Source organism: Suricata suricatta, chromosome 8, assembly GCF_006229205.1.
Source record: "Suricata suricatta isolate VVHF042 chromosome 8, meerkat_22Aug2017_6uvM2_HiC, whole genome shotgun sequence".
Taxonomy (NCBI): Eukaryota; Metazoa; Chordata; class Mammalia; order Carnivora; family Herpestidae; genus Suricata; species Suricata suricatta.
In genome coordinates this window covers 48,273,795-48,293,039 of record NC_043707.1, presented here as the reverse complement: position 1 = coordinate 48,293,039, position 19,245 = coordinate 48,273,795, and the positions used below count along the sequence as shown (strand labels likewise).

Sequence of the window (19,245 nt, the reverse complement as noted above, 5' to 3'; positions counted from 1 at the left end):
CGTTTGTAAATGTCTTCTTCCATTCCATCGGTTGCCTTTTAGCTTTGCTGACTGTTTCCTTTGCTGTGCAGAAAGTTTTTACCTTGATGAGGTCCCGATAGTTCATTTTTGCTTTTGTTTCCCTTGCCTGTGGAGACATGTCAAATAAGAAGCTGCTGTGACTAAAGTCAAAGAGATTGTTGCCTGTTTTCTACTCTAGGGTTTTGATGGTTTCCTGACTTATGTTTAGATCTTTGATTCAGTTTGAATATATTTTTGTGCATGGTGTAAGAAAGGGGTCCAGGGTCATTCTTCTGCATGAAGAGTTTTCATGCTGTCCAGTTTTCCCAACACCATTTGCTTAAGAGATTGTCTTTTTTTCCATTGTACATTCTTTTCACATTTGTCATGGATTGATTGGTTGGCCATATAAATGTGGGTCTGTTTCTGGACTCTATCTGTTCCACTGATCTGGGTGTCTGTTTTTGTGCCAGCACCATACTGCCTTGATGATTATAGCTTTGTAACATAGCTTGAAGTCCGGGATTGTGATGCCTCCTGCTTTGGTTTTCTTTTTCAGGATTTCTTTGGCTATTTGGGGTCTTTCCTGGTGCCATACACATTTTAGAATTGTTTGTTCCAGCTCTGTGAAAAATGCTGGTGTTATTTTGATAGGAATTGCATTGAATGTATAGATTGCTTTGGGTAGTATTGACATTTTAACAATATTTGTTCTTCCTATCCATGAGCATGGAATGTTTTTCCATTTTTGTTTATGTGTGTATCTTCTTCAGTTTCTTTCATAAGCTTTCTATAGTTTTCAATGTATAAATTTTTTGCCTCTTTGATTAGGTTTATTTTTACATATTTTATGGGGTTTGGTGCAATTGTAAATGGGATAAATTCTTTCATTTCTCCTTCTGCTGTTTCATTATTGGTGTATCGAAATGCAACCATTTCTGTACACTGACTTTATATCCTGTGACTTTGCTGAATTCATGGATCAGTTCTAGCAGTTTTCTGGTGGAGTCTTTTGGATTTTCCACATATATTATCATGTTGTCTGTGAAGAGTGAAAGTTTGACTTCCTCCTTGCTGATTTGGATGCCTTTATTTCTTTATGTTGTCTAACTACTGAGGCTAGGACTTCCAACACTATGTTGAATAATAGTGGTGAGAGTGGACATCCATGTTGTGCTCTTGACCTTAGGAAAAAGGTCTCAGTTTTCCCCAATAAGGATGATATTAGTGGTGGGTCTTTCATATATGGCTTTTATGATCTTGAGGTATGATCCTTCTATCCCTACATTCTTGAGAGTTATCATCAAGAAAGATGCTGGAGTTTGTCAAATGCTTTCTCTGCATCTATGGAGAGGATCATGTGGTTCTTATTCTTTCTTTTATTAATGTGATGTATTATGTTGATTGATATACAAATATTAAAACAAACTTGCAGCCCAGGAATAAATACCCACTTGATTGTGGTGAATAATTCTTTCAATGTATTGTTGGATTTGGTTGGCTAGTATCTTGTTGATAATTTCTGTATCCATGTTCATCAGGGAGATTGGTCTGTAATTCTCCTTTTTAGTAGGGTCTTTGTCTGTTTTGGGAATCATGGTAATGCTGGCCTCATAGAATGAGTTTGGAAGTTTCTCTTCCATTTCTATTTTTTAGAACAGTTTCAGAAGAATAAATGTTAACTCTTCTTTATTTTTTTTTAAATTACCTTTTTAATGTTTTATTTATTTTTGATACAGAGAGAGACAGAGCATGAGAGGGGGAGGGGCAGAGAGAGAGGGAGACACAGAACCAGAAGCAGGCTCCAGGCTCTGAGCTAGCTGTCAGCACAGAGCCCGACGCGGGGCTCGAACCCACGAACGTGAGATCTGACCTGAGCCAAAGTCGAAGGCTTAACCGACTGAGCCGACCAGGCGCCCCTGTTAACTCTTCTTTAAATGTTGGTAGAATTCCCCTGGAAAGCCATCCAGGTCTGGACTCTTGTTTGGGGGAGATTTTTGATTATCAATTCCATTTCTTTACTGGTTATGGGTCTGCTCAAATTTTCTATTTCTTCCTGTTTCAGTTTTGGTAGTTTATGTTTCTAGGAATTTGTCCATTTCTTCCAGATTGTCCGATTTATTGGCATGTAATTCCTCATACTATTCTGTTGTTATTGTTTGTATTTCTGTAGTGGTGGTTGTGATCTCTCCTCTTTCATTCAGGATTTTATTTATTTGAGTCTTTTCCTTTTTCTTTTTGATCAATCTAACTAGGAGTTTGTCAATTTTGTTAATTATTTCAAAGAACCAGCTCCTGGTTTCATTGATATGTCCTACTGTTGTTGTTTTTTTATATCATTGATTTCTGCTCTAATATTTATTATTTCTGGTGTTCTGCTGGCTTGGGGCTTTCTCTGCTGTTCTTTTTCCAGCACTTTAAGGTGTAAGTTTAGGTTGTTTGAGACCTTTCTTCCTTCTTTAGGAACGCTTGGGTTGCTATATGCTTCCCACCTATGACCACCTTTGCTGCATCCCAGAGGTTTTGGGCTATCGTGTTTTCCTTTTCATGGGCTTCCAAGTACTTTTTAATTTCCTCTTTAATTTCTTGGTTAACCCATTCATTCTTTAGTAGGATGATCTTTAATCTCCAAGTATTCTTAGCCTTTCCAAGTTTTTTCTTGTAACTGATTTCGAGTTTCATAGTGTTGTGGTCTGAAAATACACAAGGTATGATCTCAGTCTTTTTGTACTTGTTGAGGGCTGATCTGTGTCAAGGTATGTGATCTATTCTGGAGAACGTTCCATGTGCACTGGAGAAGAATGTGTATTCTGCTGCTTTAGGATGAAATATTCTGAATATATCTGTTAAGTCCATCCAGTCCAGTGTGTCATTCAAAGCCATTGATTCCTTGCTGATTTTCTGCTTAGATGATCTGTCCATTGCTGTAAGTGGGGTGTTTAAGTCACCTACTATCATGGTATTATTATTAATTAGTTTATGTTTGTGATTGATTTATATATTTTGGGTGCTTTCATGTTGGGGACATAAATATTTATAATTGTTAGATCCTTTTGGTAGATAGACCCCTTAATTATGATATAATGCCCTCTTCATCTCTTGTTACAGTCTTTATTTTAAAATCTAGTTTGTCTAATCTAAGTATGGCTACTCTGGCTTCCTTTTGGCAACCATTAGCATGAAAAATGGTTCTCCATCCCCTACATTCAATCTGTAGGTGTCTTTAGGTCTAAAATGGGTCTCCTGTAAGCAGCATATAAATGAGGCTTGTTTTCTTATCCATCCTGATACCTTAAGTCTTTGGACTGGAGCATTTAGTCCATTGACATTTAGAGTGAGTACTGAAAGATGAATTTAGTGATGATGAGTTTCTGGTGACGTTCTCTGGTCCTTTCTGGCCTTTGTTGCTTTTGGTCTTTTTTTGCTTTGTTTCATCTTTTCTCCATTCAAAGAGTCCCCGTTAAAATTACTTGCAGGGCTGGTTTAATGCTCAAAAACTCCTTTAATTTTTGTTTGTCTGGGAAACTCTTCATCTCTCCTTCTATTTTGAATGACCGCCCTGCTGGATAAAGAATTCTTGGCTGCATATTTTCCTGATTCAGAACATTGAATATATCCTGCCACTCCTTTCTGGCCTGCCAAGTTTCTGTGGATAGGTCTGCTGCAAACCTGACCTGTCTTCCCTTATAGGTTAAGAACTTCTTTCCCTTGCTGCTTTTATTCAATATGTAAGACCACTATAAATTTCTGGAATGAGGTGGATATTATATCAAATAAACATGAAGCAAAAATTAAGCACTGTGTGCTAGGGAAGGAGGGAGGGAGGGAAAGAAGGGAGGAAGGAAAGAAAGAAGGAAGGAGGGAGGGAAGGAAGGAAGGGAGAAGGAGGAAAGGAAGGTAAGAAGGAAGGAAAGAAGGAAAGACAGTCCCTGCCCTTATGATGTTCACAGCCTAGGTGAAGCAGACAAAAACAAGGGCAAAGCACCAGGGAGGCATTATGTTAGAAGGGACTGGTCCCGCCTGATGAATGCAGGCGTAGGCTTTCACAGAGGTGGAGACAATGGAGCTGGGCCTTGGATGAATGGAGTTCACCAGAGAGAGGGGTGGGGAGAAATGCATTCCAAGCAGAGGAAAGGGCACCTGAGCAGAGCAGAATCTCGAAGTCACATGCCATGATGTGGAATGGGGAGCAGTCCAGCACAGCCAGAGCATAAAGGTGACACAAACTTATTTTGATTGAGAGGATCATTCCACAGTCTCTGTTCCTTCTTCTGCAATTTACCAGGCATTACCTTTCCAGTTCTGAAGTCAAAACTGCTGAGGTCAACAATATTTCCCAGGTACCTTGCCAACTGAGGTTTGCTTCTAAACTTCTTACCACTTGTACTGAACTAGTAGACATCGCTCTGGCCGGCACTGAGCCCAGATTCTCGGATGATTTCCTCCTTCCATCCAGGCAGGAGGCCTGGGCAGTCCATCCTCTCCTCGCTCTCCATGGCCCGGGTCTCCTGGACTCCAGCCCCACTCCCCCCAATGGGAAAATCACTGGCTCTCGCTGGGGGGCACCGCTGAGGGTGTTGCCACCACTCAGGAGACACAGCAGCCCTGGCCTCAGCCACACAGACACTCCCACCTGGCCCACCAGCTTGCACTGCCCTCACCCACGGCTGCCACCCTGAGCGCCTCCCCTGCACACACCGCTCACAGTGGCCCCTCTGCTCCAGGGCTGAATCGCCACCAGCCCCACAACCACTGGCCTTGCTCTCTCCCTCCTCCGCCTCTGAGTGGCAGCCAAAAATCTATCACTTTTTAAAGTACAAGGTAAAAGCACATAACTTCCTACAATACAATCCACCAGCACATCAGCTGAGTGAAAACTTTAAGTCTTAGGTCACAGAGAAAGAGAATAATGTGTTCGAAGGATGTGCCTTTCTGACAATATAATAATCTGGATATTTCAAAAGGCTTTCTGCCAAGAAATCGCTGGGTGATGTACGACACATGCATTATGAAGTTGCTCTGCTCAGAGGATCGGCATTTTCCAAGGCCCACAATTATACTGCTAGCAACTAGCAAAGCTGGATTCGAACCCAGTCAACTGGGCTCGAGTCCTTACTCTTTACTACTATGCAATGACCTGCTATAAGCCATAGGAACTGTCCAAAGAAATAAATGGTGACAGAAACAGAAAAATATCAAAAACTACATCCAAAAAATGCCAGACACAATTCAATAGAGGAGTTCTTTCAGACTTTCACATAAAGTTAATTCTTAGACGTGCCTATGTTGGTTAGTCGGTTGAGCATCCTACTCTTGATTTTGACTCAGGTCATTATCCCATGGTCATGGGATCAAGTCCCACATCAGCTCTGTGCTGAGTGTGGAGTCTGCTTAAGATTCTCTCTATCTCCCTCTGCCCCTCTCCCCACTTGTGCACACTCTTTTACTCTCTAAAATAAAAAAAATAAAGAATAAAAAAAAAAATAAAGAGCACCTGGGTGGCTCAGTCAGCGAAGCATCTGACTCTTGATTTTGGCTCAGGCCATGATCTCATGGTCTGTGCATTTGGGCCCTGCATCAGGCTCCGTGTTGACAGTGCAGAGCCTCCCTGAAATTCTCTGTCTCCCTCTCTCTCTGTCCCTCCCCAGCTCACGCTCTCTCACCTCACGCTCTCTCTTTCTCAAAAATAATAATTTTTTTTAAAAACAGAGATAATTCTTGTGCTATATAAACTATTCCTATGTGGAGAAAAAGCTAGCAAATTCATTTCATGCCCTAACGGCCTATCCCCCAAACATAACAGTGGCAGCACCAAAACAATAAACCACAGACCTTGCTGGCTTATGAATATGGATATAAATTTGCTACTAAAAAGCAGGCACCATGAATGAAGGGATTTTTGTCTGGTCCATTGCTATAGCTAAATCAGTACATAGCACATAATAGGCACTTTTTATTTGCTGAATGAATAACTGAAAGACTATCAAAGTAAATTTGACAATAAAACAAAGAACAATTCACCAAGGCCATGCAGGGCTTATGCTGGAAGGAAAGATCTATCTCAGAGCCTTAATATAACACTACTTGTGCAAAAATCATAGGCACTTACATATTTGTTGACTGATTTAATCTAATAATTTAATAATGTAATTTGGGTCATATATATATACAAATCGTCTCAACTGACAATTATGTAAAAGGCGTTTGTCCCTGATTCCTGGGAGATAACCTCTAAATCCCTGGAGTTTTTCAAGTGATGGGAGGGCCTCTGGTATTCACAGCGGGCCCCTGGACCGTACCTGACGGCTATGCCGATGAAGTGACTACAGCCCGCAGCCACGCCAGAAAGAGCAACTGTGTGATTCAAGGGCTGAGGCTCTGAGCCACGTTATATCAGCCTGACACCTGGGGAGGGCAGTGGAGGGGAAAAGGCTGAAGACTGAACTGGTCACTTGACCAGTCACTCCATCAGTTCTATTAACATTATAAACCCTCAATAAAAATTACCGATACCAAAGCTTGAGTGAGCATCCCTGACTCACAACAGTCTGTTAGCATTGCTACCCATCATGGCAGATCATATCCCTGAGGACGATGAAAACTTCCTGTTTGGAATCCTCCCACACTATGCATCGCTTCTGATTTGCATAATAAAACTTTTAATATCATGAAACTGTAATTGTAAGTAGAGCACTTTCCTGAGTTCTGGGAGTGAACTATCGAACATGCAGGAATGTGGGGGGGGACCCTCAGGACCGTGGGTAGCCAGTGGGTCAGAAATTAGGGTAGCCCTGGGGCCCCCCAAAGTGAGGCTGCTGTCTGAAGGGAGGCAGTCTTGTGAAGGACTATACCTTTAACCTCTGAGCTTGGCCAACTCCTATAGTGAAAGAGCATTCCACAGAAATCAACATTTGTTCCGGATTTGTAATTAATCTTAAATGCCACTCTCTTCTAAAATTACAGGACTATAAAAACACGTCCCATATATACTAAAGAGTAAGTGAACACACCTCATACTAATGAAGACATTCTGAATCAAGACCAAAACAAGGATGACCATTCTTACTGTTATCACCTAATGCTGCTCTGAAAACGTTGACTAATTCAATAATAGTAAATGAAATGTATGGAAAAGGAGACCAGATTTTCATTATTTGCCAAAAACAAGGTTGTATAATGAGAAAATCTGGGAGGAGCACTGAAAAACTTAAAATTAGTGACAGTTTAATAAAGTGGCTGGTTATAACAATTTTAAACATAAACTAATAGCTTTCAAATGCAACAGCACTAACCAGTTGAAATTTATAAAACAGTATCATATCTGTAGCAGCAACAACAAAAACAAACACTTAAATATTTTACTTTAATGTAGAAGTACCCAAGTGTCTATTGATGGATGAATATGTAAATAAAATACGGGATATACATATAATGGATTCTTATTTACCCTTAGAAAGGAAGGAAATACACATGCTACATATGGTGAACCTTGAAAACATTATTCTAAGTGAAATAAGCCAGGCTCAAAAGGACAAATATTGCAATATTCTACCTACATGAGGTATCTAGAATAGTCACACTCATAGAGAAGGCAGAATGGTTGCCAGGGGCCCAAGAGGAGAGAAATTGGGGAATTATTGTTCTATGGGTACAGAGTTTCAGTTTGGAAAGACGAAAAAAGCTCTGGAGATGGATGGCAGTGATGGCTGCACAATGTAAATGGACTTAAGACCACTGGCTCTTTACATAAAAATGGTGAGAATGGTAAATTATATGCCGTGTATATTTTACCACAATAAAAAAAAATCTGAGTTTAACTTTAGAAGGTTATAAGCAGGTCTTATAAGAACTGAAAATCCTACAAAGCTTTACTGAGGAGAGATGCAACAGAAGACTTGATTAAAAGGTGAGATATATCAATTTTCTTCCCATTCCCCCCAAATATAGTGATATTTTCACAGGAGGGAGGAAATTACAGTCTAATTCTGAATTATTTTTTTTGTTTCCAGTATTTTTTGTTTTCATTAGGAAATAATTCTAAATTATTTTGAAAAAACAAGCAAGTAAAACCACCTGAGAAAATACTGAAAAAAAAATATTAGAGGAATACTTCTACTCAATGTTACTACATATTAAACAACTGCAGTCATTAAAGAAATGTGGTAGAGATATGAGAATAACCAGATTAACTGATGGAGCAGAATATGTAGTTTACAAATAGACCGTACATATGAAAATTTAATATATTTAATTTAAACTCTTCAATAACTAACAAGTGGAAAAACATTTGCACTTTTATAAGCAACCAAAAAAGTGCAAACTAAATAGGCAAAACACAATTTTTTGTACATTTAATTAGGTAACGATATTTTAAATTATAATAACAATGGTCTGCTTGTGGTAGGACAGACACCTTCATCCACTACTTTCCAAAAGAAGTGTGCCCCCAGCAATTACTATATACTAAAAACCTTTCAATCTCTTAATTCTACTTCAGAGAATAAATTCTAAGAAAATAAGATAAAATATGGAAAATTTTGTTCATGATGGCATTATTCATAGGGGGGAAAAGCCCAGGAATAATCTAAATGCTCATAATATGGGAACAGGTATTTATTATGATACTTTTACATAATGGAATACTAAGTAGCTATAAAAAGTATTTATGGCAAATCCATATGAGATACTCACCTAGACATGAAAATGATCATCTTAAATGATAGTGTAGCCATGGGATGGAATATTATGCAGCCATCAAAATGATAGCTATTTACTTACAATGAAATAAAATTAAGATTCAGTTCCTTATTCGCACTAACCACACTATGAGTACTCACAACAGTCACACAGGACTAAAAGCTACAACACTGGGTAGTGTTTCTATCCTCATCGAAATTCCATTGGAGAACATTGTCACAACTTGAGAAAATTGAACATACAGATTTATAAACTCATGGATGTATCTTTCCCTACATAACTTAAACAATTCAAAAAAACTGACACAGATAAAATAAAAATCACCCCAAATCCTTCCACCCTAAGCCAACCTTCACCTACTCTGTTTTCCGCGCAGGTATAACCACAGTGTATATGTGGTTCCCTTTCAGAAAGTATTCCTGGTAGGCCGTGGCCATACAGTGGTAAAGAGAATGTGCTGGGTCCCTGAACTTAGTGAGAAGAGAAAAGTCAACATCAGGTAGTTGTGGAATACAGAAATTAAAATAGATTTCTTGGGAATGGTAGGACTACTTAGAAGGTATGGATAGGACTGCCCTATCTATGGACATTCCATCTGAGCTCAGACCCTAAAGACGAGAAAAAAGCTAGCCTTCAAACAGAATGTAGAGCTCTGTATGAAGCACAGAAAAAGGGCATTACACCTACAGCGAGCAAGGAAGAAAGCAGGAAGACACGGCCTCTAAGAGCTCAGCAGGGAACAGACCATGTAGGGCACTGCAGGCCGTCGTGAGGAGTCTGGATTTTTACTACAAGGGCAATGAGAAGTCTCTCAAGGGTTTTAAGCAGGAAAATGACATGATATGGATTCCATTGTAAAAGAGTTCTCTAATTGCTGGGAAAATAATGGTTGGTAGAAAGAAGGCTCAGGGTAGACATTATTCCAGTGGTCTAGGCAAAGCAATGCTGGTGTTGTAGACTATGATGGGAAAAAAAAAGTCCAGAGGTGCATTTTGGATAGGATTAGGTTCAAGATACCTGTTAAATCTCTATACGAAAATGCCTAAAGGCAGCCAGTTAGATTTACAAGTCCGAGGCTCAGCAGAGAGATCTGGCCTAGAGATACAAATTTGAGAAATCACCAGTTGATCAGCTATATTTAAAGCAGTGGGGCTTGATGAGAGTACCCAGAGAAGAGAGTCCACGATCAAACCTTGCGGTAATCCAATATCCAGAGAAGACACATAAGAAAAGATTGAAAAGGTCTGGTCAGTGAGAAGGTTAGAAAGAAATTCAAGAGAAGAGAGACAATCATGATTTGTTCGGTGAAGCAAATAAATCTAAGATGATCTTCAAATGGTGTACATCCTTTCATTTCTTTGTACTTCAAACTCTCAAAGAAAGGGTAAACTTAAGAACAGTAAGGCCTGCACTATCTAGTTATTGCAAAAGCAACACCACCACAAAAAAACACCTGTCATAATTTATTCCGCCCCTCCAATTACCTTGCATGAGGTAAAGCAGTAGCAGCCAAACAAAGATTCTTAAAGAGGTAACCTGAATCCACCAAGTGCTGAACAATGGGAAAAACACAACTCGAACAAGCCCCTTCCGAGTCAGAGATGTCCATGGAATTTCAGGCTTGGCTTTGGCAAATGTTGAGCCTTTGAATATACAAGAAAGCAAAACATCAAACATTTACACGGTCTGTACTAATGCCTCCTTGTAACATTATATTAAAAACAGTGGAGAATAAAAATTAGCACATAACCAGTTAAGTTAAAAAGAATCCTCTTAGATGTTCATTAAGTATAACTCTTTGCCTCAATCACTAGGACAGGAGCTCCAAATAAATCAGGCTTGCTTGAAGGTTACGCAGTATATTTTTCTCAATTACACAGCAGCTGTTTCTGAGTTCATCCCTCTTTTACCCTTATGGACACCATGTAATTTATATAGCCAGCCGCACAGTACCAAAGCAAAGGGAAAAAGTCCTAAGGCCTGAATGATGAGGGAGAAATATTCCTTTTGGAGATTAAAGGACACCATCATAAAAGGAAGATATCTAGCACCATCATGAAATAAGTGGTGGAATAAATATACATAAGAAAGGCACCAAAGTTGGAACTCACCTCTGATTAAATCTACATCGATCAAATCTGGTTTTATGTGACCCATCTTTTTGGGCTTGTTTTTGAAGCCCTAGAATAAAACAAAACAACAGAGATAAGGCTAAAAAGCTCTTTTAAATGCAAAAGGTAAACTCACATTTCTTTTTCTTTATATTGATGGACTCCCTTTTACTGGGGACACTTTACTCTTAATGGTCCTTAAAAGAGCTTATCATTAATGTTTGTTTCGGTTCTTAGTTTATCAAGTAATGCAAATATATATTTTTATCACTTTTTAAACTTTTTAAAATGATCCAACAAAAGAGCCACCTGGCTGGCTCAGGTTTAGAGCATGTGACTCTTGATCATGAGCGCCTGACTTCAAGCCCCATGTTTGGGTGTGGAGCCTAGTGATGGTTCTTGTTTGTTTTTATTAAAGAAAAGGTTTTTTTTAATTTAAAAAAGATCCAACATTGCCAAAGGATCAGGAAGTACAAAATAATAGTCCCTTCATCCTTCCCTCTCCCCTTCCTGATTTCATTCATGAAAAACAAGAAATTTCATCCTTTTTTTAACCTGTTTCTCTTAGTATTTACTTCCATACTTCTAAATTATATGTTTATACTGCCATTATGTCATTTATTGATTTGAGAACTAATTTACCAATTCCTAATACAGCACATGAGAATTTAGCTCTCTTACACAACTACCCCACATCCTAACTTCCACCCCCCAAAACATATATCCTTACAATATAATTATATTCGTTTTTGATAAATCAGTAACCAATAGTTATAATATGATCATCATGAAGTATTAGTCCCTGTCATATTTTATATTCTTATTCATGATGTCAGTTAAGATATTTGTCATTTTCCAAATACTCAAATGCCAGAAAATTAATCTTAAAAAAAATTTTTTTTGGAAACGCCCTTCCCAGAACCTTCTATCTTCCTGTTGTAATCAGATTAGCTGCCCTGCAGGCCGGCTGCACAGCTGCCTATAATGACTTCCCACTCTCACCCTGACAACTCCCTTCACCTCTGTGGTGAATCTCTAGCATCACCCATGTCTTCCTGATGCACATCCTTCGGAAGCTTCCTGAGAAAAGGGTCACAGAAGATAACTTCCTTTAATCCTTACATGTCTGAAAAGAAATTCATTTTACCCTTATGCTTAATTAAAGGTTACACTATGTGTAGAATTATAAGTTGTTGTTAATTTTCCTTCGGGAATTAAGACATTGTTCTGTTTTCTAGTTTCCAGTGTTGCTGTTGCAAACTCCAGTGCCTTTCTGATTCCTGATCCTTTGAGCATGAATTGTTTCTTTCCTCTGAATCTCCACTTGATTCATGGTGTTTAGAAATTTCAGAACACTGTGCCTTGATAGGAATCTTTTATATCTATTGTGCTGAGAATCTCTTCCATAATGAAATCAATGCCTTTCAGCTCTAGGGAAGTTTTCAGATAATTTTTATATTTCTTCCCTTCTAGGACTTAACTTTCTCTTCTATTTTTTACCTCTTCTGTCTTTTTGGTCTACTTTCTGAAATTTTCCTCAAATTTTTCCATTAAATTTTTCATTTTGACTCTTTGGGTCCATTCCTTTCTACTCTCTTTTATTTTGGGAATTTATTCAAATATCTAGTAATCATTGGCTGTTTCCTTTTATATTAGAATGAGGTGCCAAAAACCTGATGGACTATGTAGTCTACTTCAAAGTATATACCCAAGACAAATATGTTTGTATTTCACTACATAATGTAGATAAAAGGTTCACAGAAGAATTATTTATAAGAGCCCCAAATTGGAAACTACCCATCAACAATTGGCTATTGCCCATCAACAGTAGAATGGATAAATAATTGTGGTGTTCTTCTCCACAGTGGACATCCAGATGGCCAACAGACCCGTGAAACGATGCTCAGCATCACTCATCATCAGGGAACTACAAATCAAAACCACACAGGGATACCACTTCACGCCGGTCAGAGTGCCTAAAATGAACAAATCAGGAGACTATAGATGCTGGTGAGGATGAGGAGAAACGGGCACCCTCCTACCCTGCTGGTGGGAATGTAAGCTGGTGCAGCCACTCTGGAAAACAGCGTGGAGGGTCCTCAAAAAATTAACAATAGAACTCCCTTATGACCCAACAATAGCACTGCTAGGGATTTACCCCAGGGATGCAGAAGTGCTGATGCATAGGGACACATGTACCCCAATGTTCATAGCAGCACATTCAACAATAGCCAAAGCATGGAAAGAGCCTAAAAGTCCATCAACTGATGAATGGATCAAGATGATGTGGTTTCTATATACAATGGAGTATTACATGGAAATGAGAAAGAATGAAATCTGGCCATTCGTGACAACATGGATGGACCTCGAGGGTGTCATGCTAAATGAAAATAAGTCAGGCAGAGAAAGACAAATACCATATGTTTTCACTCATAAGTCTAACAGGAGACACTTAACAGAGGACCATGGGGAGGGGAAGAGGGGAAAAGAGTTAGGGAGAGGGTGGGAGGCAAATCATGAGAGACTCTTGAATACTGAAAACAACCTGAGAGCTGAAGGGGAAGGAGGGAAGGAGGGTGATGGACATGGAGGAGGGCACTTGTGGGGAAGAGCACTGGGTGTTATATGGAAAACAACTTTACCATAAACTATAAAAAAATAATAATTGTGGTGTTATGCTGAATAAACTATAATTATACAACATGAATGAATCTCACAAACATAACACTGAACAAAAGAAATTAGATTCAAAAATATATGTATTGTATAATTTCACTTATAAAAAGATCACAAAGGCAAAATTAATCTATAGCACTAGTAATTGGGATACTGAGATACCTCTGCTGGTAGCAGTGACTGGAACGTAGAGAAGCTTCTACGGTACTGCTAACTCTCCACCCCTTGATCTTAGTGCTTGTTAAATGGTTATGTTCAGTTTGTGAAAATTGCTCAACATGTTCATTTAAAATTCTGTTATATATGTGTATGGATTAGTATATCCAGATTTACTGAACACATTTTACTTCAATAGAAATTTTTTAACATAATTTATTGCCAAGTTAGCTAACATACAGTATATACAGTGTGCTCTTGGTTTCGGGAGTAGATTCCCATGATCCAACGCTTCTATACAACACCCAGTGCTCATCCCAACAAGCGTCCTCCCCAAAGCCCATCACCCATTTTCCCCTCTCATCAGCACCCCCCAATCAATATTCAGCCTGTTCTCTGTATTTAAGAGTCTCTGATGATTTGCCTTTCTCTCTGTTGGAAACTATTTTGTCCCTTTTCCTTCCCCCACAGTCTTCTGTTAAATTTCTCAAATTCCACATATGAATGACAACACGTATCTGTCTTTCGCTGACTGACTTGTTTCATTTAGCATAATACCTCCAGTTCCATCCACGTAGTTGCAAATGGCAATATTTCATTCTTTCTCATTGCCATGTAGTATTCCATTGTATCTGTAAACCACATTTTCTTGATCCATTCCTCAGTTGATGAGCATTTAGGCTTTTTCTCTAATTTGGCTATTGTTGATAGGGCTACTATAAACATTGGGGTACATGTGCCCCTATAAATCAGCACTTCTGTATCCCTTGGATAAATTCCTAGTAGTGTTATTGCTGGGTCATAGGGTAGTTCTATTTTTAATGTTTTGAGGAACCTCCATTCTGTTTTCCAGAGCAGCTGTACCAGTTTGCATTCCCACCAACAGTGCCAAGAGGGTTCCCCTTTTTCCACATCCTCGCCAACATCTGTTGTTTCCTGAGTTGTTAATTTTGGCCATTCTGACCCATGTGCAGTGGTATCTCAATGTGGTTTTGGTTTGTATTTCCCTGATGATGAGTGATGTTGAGCATCTTTTCATGTGTCTGTTGGCCATCTGGATGAACTCGTTGGAAAAGTGTCTATTCATGTCTTCTACCCATTTCTTCACTGGATTATTTGTTTTTCAGGTATTGAGTTTGGTTAAGTTCTTTATAGATTTTGGATACTAACCCTTTATCCGATATGTCTAGAAATTCTTTCAAACTTATTGGAAGCTCTGTGTATATGAGCATAGCTTATAGATTCACTGCAGTGTAATCAACCAGCTTGAGGAAATCATCAAATGTCAGTATCTGGAAAGATAGGAAGGCTACAGACTTCTGTGGTGGAAGCTCTGAGATTAGACCAAGGGTCGCGGGTGGGGAGGAGGTCACAATTCTGGTTTTAGTATCATGATTCTTCCTTGCTCTCCACTGTCCACAGACCCTCTGCAATGAGTTTTTTCAGAATATCAGCAGTCTCCTTCATAAGGGGCACTGTCGCCTGTCTTTAAGGGATTGACAAGGAGACAGGAGGTCCAACCTCTCTGTATGGAAAGTTCAGTCCGTCCTCTATTTTTAGCCCTGTGGCTCACCTCTGCCTCACATGGAACCTTGGTGCCCTGAGGTCCTAAGCCCCTCTGGGCAGCTTTAAAAGGCAGCTGGCATTTTCCCTGCTCTCTTAACATTCTCTTCCGTTCATTTTTTTATCTTCTAAATACATGTACATTTCTCATCTGCTGAGACCTTCCTCCTCAATCTTTTTCCTTGACTTTGTGAAGGTACCCATTTTATACAACCCCTTTATGGATTCCTTTCTGTAACTTAGTGGTGATTCAGAAGGGAGAGATTATAAATGTGTATGGCCAATCTACCACATTTAACCAAAACTCTAGTCTTAAACTTTTTTTTCAGGGCATGAAGAAAGAATCCTTTCAGGGCCTTTATCTTCTACCACCTCAAATAAAAGGAGCTTAATTATGATGATAGTAGACATATATTCATTTCTCCGAAAAGATAAAAATGCATGGAGTTCTACAGAGTACTTGCTACATCTCCAAGTTTCTAATGTTTCTTAAATTAATCATTATTGCTCCAAAAGGATAGCATTTACTCAATTTTATTAACATACAGACAACAGTTTTTACAAGAAAAACTCAGGGTTTAAAAGTCACAATAACCTGGCTGTATATTATGAATCAAAAGTAAGTTTGTGAATTATCTTTGGGGTTTTAAACTCCTGGTTTGCCTAAGAGTTTTGTTTCACTACTTCAAAACTTTTAAAAGGTGAATTTTAATTTCATAATCAACATGTATACATGCTAATCAAGATTTAAGAATTAGGTATTTAACCTTTAAAATTAAAGTAAAAATGGAAGGTTACAGTCACTTGCTATTTTTCTCTTTTACACACTGAGCCAGTATTGATCTTCAGCTCTGTCTTAACTTATTAAATGTAGCCAATTTTTTAAAGGCTGCGATATTCCTACCTTTCAAAAAATTTTGTTTATTTTTAATTTGAATCAAAGTTAGTTAGCATATAGTGCAGTAATGATTTCAGGAGTGGAATCCAGTGATTCATCCCCTACATACAACACCCAGTGCTCATCCCGACAAGTGTCCTCCTTAATGCCCCTTGCCCATTTGCCACCCACCCCCACTCACAACTCCTCCAGCAACCTTGTTTGTTGTCTGTATTTAAGAGTCTCTTATGTTTTGTCCTTCTCCATTTTTATATTATTTTTGCTCCCCTTCCCTTATGTTCACCTGTTTCATATCTTAAATTCCACATGAGTGAAGTCCTGTATCTGTCTGTCTCTGACTTATTTTGCTTAGCATAATACCCTCAAGTTTGATCCACCCAAACAATTTCTCTTAAGTGGATCCTGTGTTTCGATACAGTTCAACTACAAACTCTAGACTTTACAGAAGAATGTTCTACAACCTTAAAATGTAATAAAACTAAATCTTAGGGGGTGCCAGTCGGTTGTGTGTCCAACTTCGGCTCAGGTCATGATCTCGCAGCTTGTAGGTTCAAGCCCCACATCAGGCTCTGTGCTGACAGCTCAGAGCCTGGAGCCTGCCTCAGATTCTGTTTCTCTCTCTCTCTGCTCCTCCCCAACTTGTGCTCTGTCTCTGTCTCTCTCTCTCAAAAAAAAAAATTTTTTTTAATTTTTAAATTAAATCTTAGAAGGAACTGAATTTTGAAAGTTAGAGAAACAATCTTTTAAAAAACATGCACTAATTTTTGAAATCCACATAACATCCATGGGAATAACAATTATTTTGGCTACATTCAAAAGCAGAAATTAAAATTTCAAAAGTAAAAACATCACTGCATTGTATTCTAATGGACAAAGACCCTGTGGACATTTGCATCAGTACTGTTCCAACTAAGGAAGCTTTAAGTGCCTTAACTTTAGAGGCAAAAGAATTTTTCTGCTTCCTTTGCTGTTTAGACTTTTCACCTTTAACATTAGAATTAGAATTAGTAGTATTTTTTTAATTTTTTAAATGTTTTATTTATTTTTGATACAGAGAGAGACAGAGCATGAGAGGGGGAGGGGCAGAGAGAGAAGGAAACACAGAATCTGAAGCAGGCTCCAGGCTCTGAGCTAGCTGTCAGCACAGAGCCTGACATGGGGCTTGAACCCACAAATGTGAGATCTGACCTGAGCCAAGTCGGAGGCTTAACCAACTGAGCCACCCAGGCCCCCCTAGATTTAGTAGTCTTTAACTTTTTTTGAAGTTTATTATTTTTAGAGAAAGAGAACACAAGTTGGGGAATGGCAGAGAGAGAGGAAACACAGAATCTGAAGCAGGCTCCAGGCTCTGAACTGCCAGCACAGAGCCCAACGCGAGGCTCAAACCCATGAGCCACGAGATCATGACCTGAGCCGAAGTCGGAGGATTAACTGACTGAGCCACCCAGGCAGCCCGAATTAGAATTAGTAATAACTGGAGGCAATTACCAAACTATGAAAACCTCCCTTAGCAACAGAAATACATTCATTCATTCACTTAGTCAGCAAATATTCAACATGTGCCTTTATATGCCATACACTCTACCTGAGCTAGGTATACAGTGATAAGTAAGTCATCATGGCTGGATCGTCAAGAAGTATACACTACAGAAATAGACAAGAAAGCCAATGTACGAGGGCTGCTCAGGAAAATGCCCCCGGAACCTCCCTTACCAGTTGTTCTTTCCTAAAGGGAAAGAAGTCACGAATAAATTTATGACCACTGTTCCTGAGAGACCACAGAAAGCCACTATAATCCTCTGTAGATGTTTGTGCAGAGGCAGAATAAAAAACACATACCCTGCTTTTGTTTTAGACTTTTCTGCTCTACCCTACACGTTCCATAGTATAGTACAGGGGGACGAAACACACACCAAGCTCTGTTCTAAGCACTTTACGTATACTTCTATTCACTTGTTTCACTCATTTAGTCCTCAGAACTGTCTTGCGAGACGACCACCTCTGGTTACCCTCGCTTGCCAGAGGAGGAAACCAGGTACAGAGATTCCAACCCAGCCATTCTCCTTCCAAACCACGGCACGTCACTCCTTCATTAACTCGTACAAAATGCATTTCAAATCAAGATGGGAGAGGATTTTTTGAGATCAAGCCAGACTGCTTGCCTCCCAAAGGTTCAGTGGGATTAAGCTCCGGGAGCTGGGAGTGAATGTCCTTAGTGGCCACAACCTCTTCCCCTAACAACCGCGGGGAAAGATCGCAGGAGAGAAGCAGGACACCCCTGCCCTCGTTGCCAGAACGGTGGCCGGGAAATTCTCTGCCCAGCCCCTGCTGCAGCCTCTCCACCCGCTGTCCCCTACAGAACTGTGCCACCCCACCAAGGATCCGAACACCCGACCGGTGGTGTTCCTCCTTTTAGGCAGAGGGACAAAAGTCCTGGCGGCACCGCTGCAATACTGCTGCAATGGTAATATATTTGCCAGGAAAGAAAAGACAAGTGAAACCCTGTAGCATACCTCCATCTCTCAGCACGCGAAAACTCCCATCCCACAGCCGTGGAGAGAATCGAATCACCTTCTAGTCAGGCACGGAGGGAAGTCCCCTGATTTAAAGGCAGATGATGGATGATGAAACAATTACACCGTAAGAACAGCACTACTGGAATATGCGTGAAGGGTCACTCAATCAGATCTAGACATCAAAGAAAGATTTCCAAAGGAAGATGTCATCTGACCCGAGACCTGAGGATGTATGAGCATTTGCAAAGATGGACAAGGGGCGGAGCACAAGGGAGAATAAAGATAAGCCTAAGAAATAAGAAATAAGAAATGGCATGACAAAAACTTAGGAAAAGTTCAAGAAGGCCAAAGGAGAGTGGAAGTGAAAAGGGGTAAAGGTATGAGACAGAGAAGCAGGAAGGGTAAGAAGAACCCAGACTGTGAAGATTACAACCATGTTAAAGTGTGTTGTAAGGGTACCAGGAAGTCATGGAACCGCTTTACATAGGAGAAAAACAATCCGATTTATGTTAAAACACAAAGAAAGTAACCAGCCGGTTTCGGTGAGGGTGAGGGCTGGGGAGACACTGGACAGAGACAACGGTGTTAAAACAGAAAATTTATGCCAGTAATTTAGACGAAGAGTGGA

General features: G+C 39.6%; 1 protein-coding gene and 1 pseudogene across 7 annotated transcripts in view; both read right to left on the bottom strand.

Moving 5' to 3' along the window:
* PHTF1 (putative homeodomain transcription factor 1) overlaps positions 1-19,245 on the bottom strand; it is a 51,437-nt gene that overhangs the window by 18,477 nt on the left and 13,715 nt on the right. For 6 of the 7 annotated variants that reach the window (XM_029946200.1, XM_029946196.1, XM_029946198.1 and 3 more), the window contains 2 exons: positions 10,809-10,878; positions 10,182-10,340 (listed from right to left, as the gene is read on the bottom strand). The exons of the other annotated variant lie outside the window; for it this stretch is intronic. In XM_029946200.1, coding sequence (XP_029802060.1) covers positions 10,182-10,340; positions 10,809-10,854 — 205 coding nt within the window. In that variant the 5' untranslated portion in view covers positions 10,855-10,878. The remainder of the gene's footprint in view (positions 1-10,181; positions 10,341-10,808; positions 10,879-19,245) is intronic. 7 annotated transcript variants of the gene reach the window in all.
* LOC115299365 lies at positions 4,001-9,134 on the bottom strand (annotated as a pseudogene).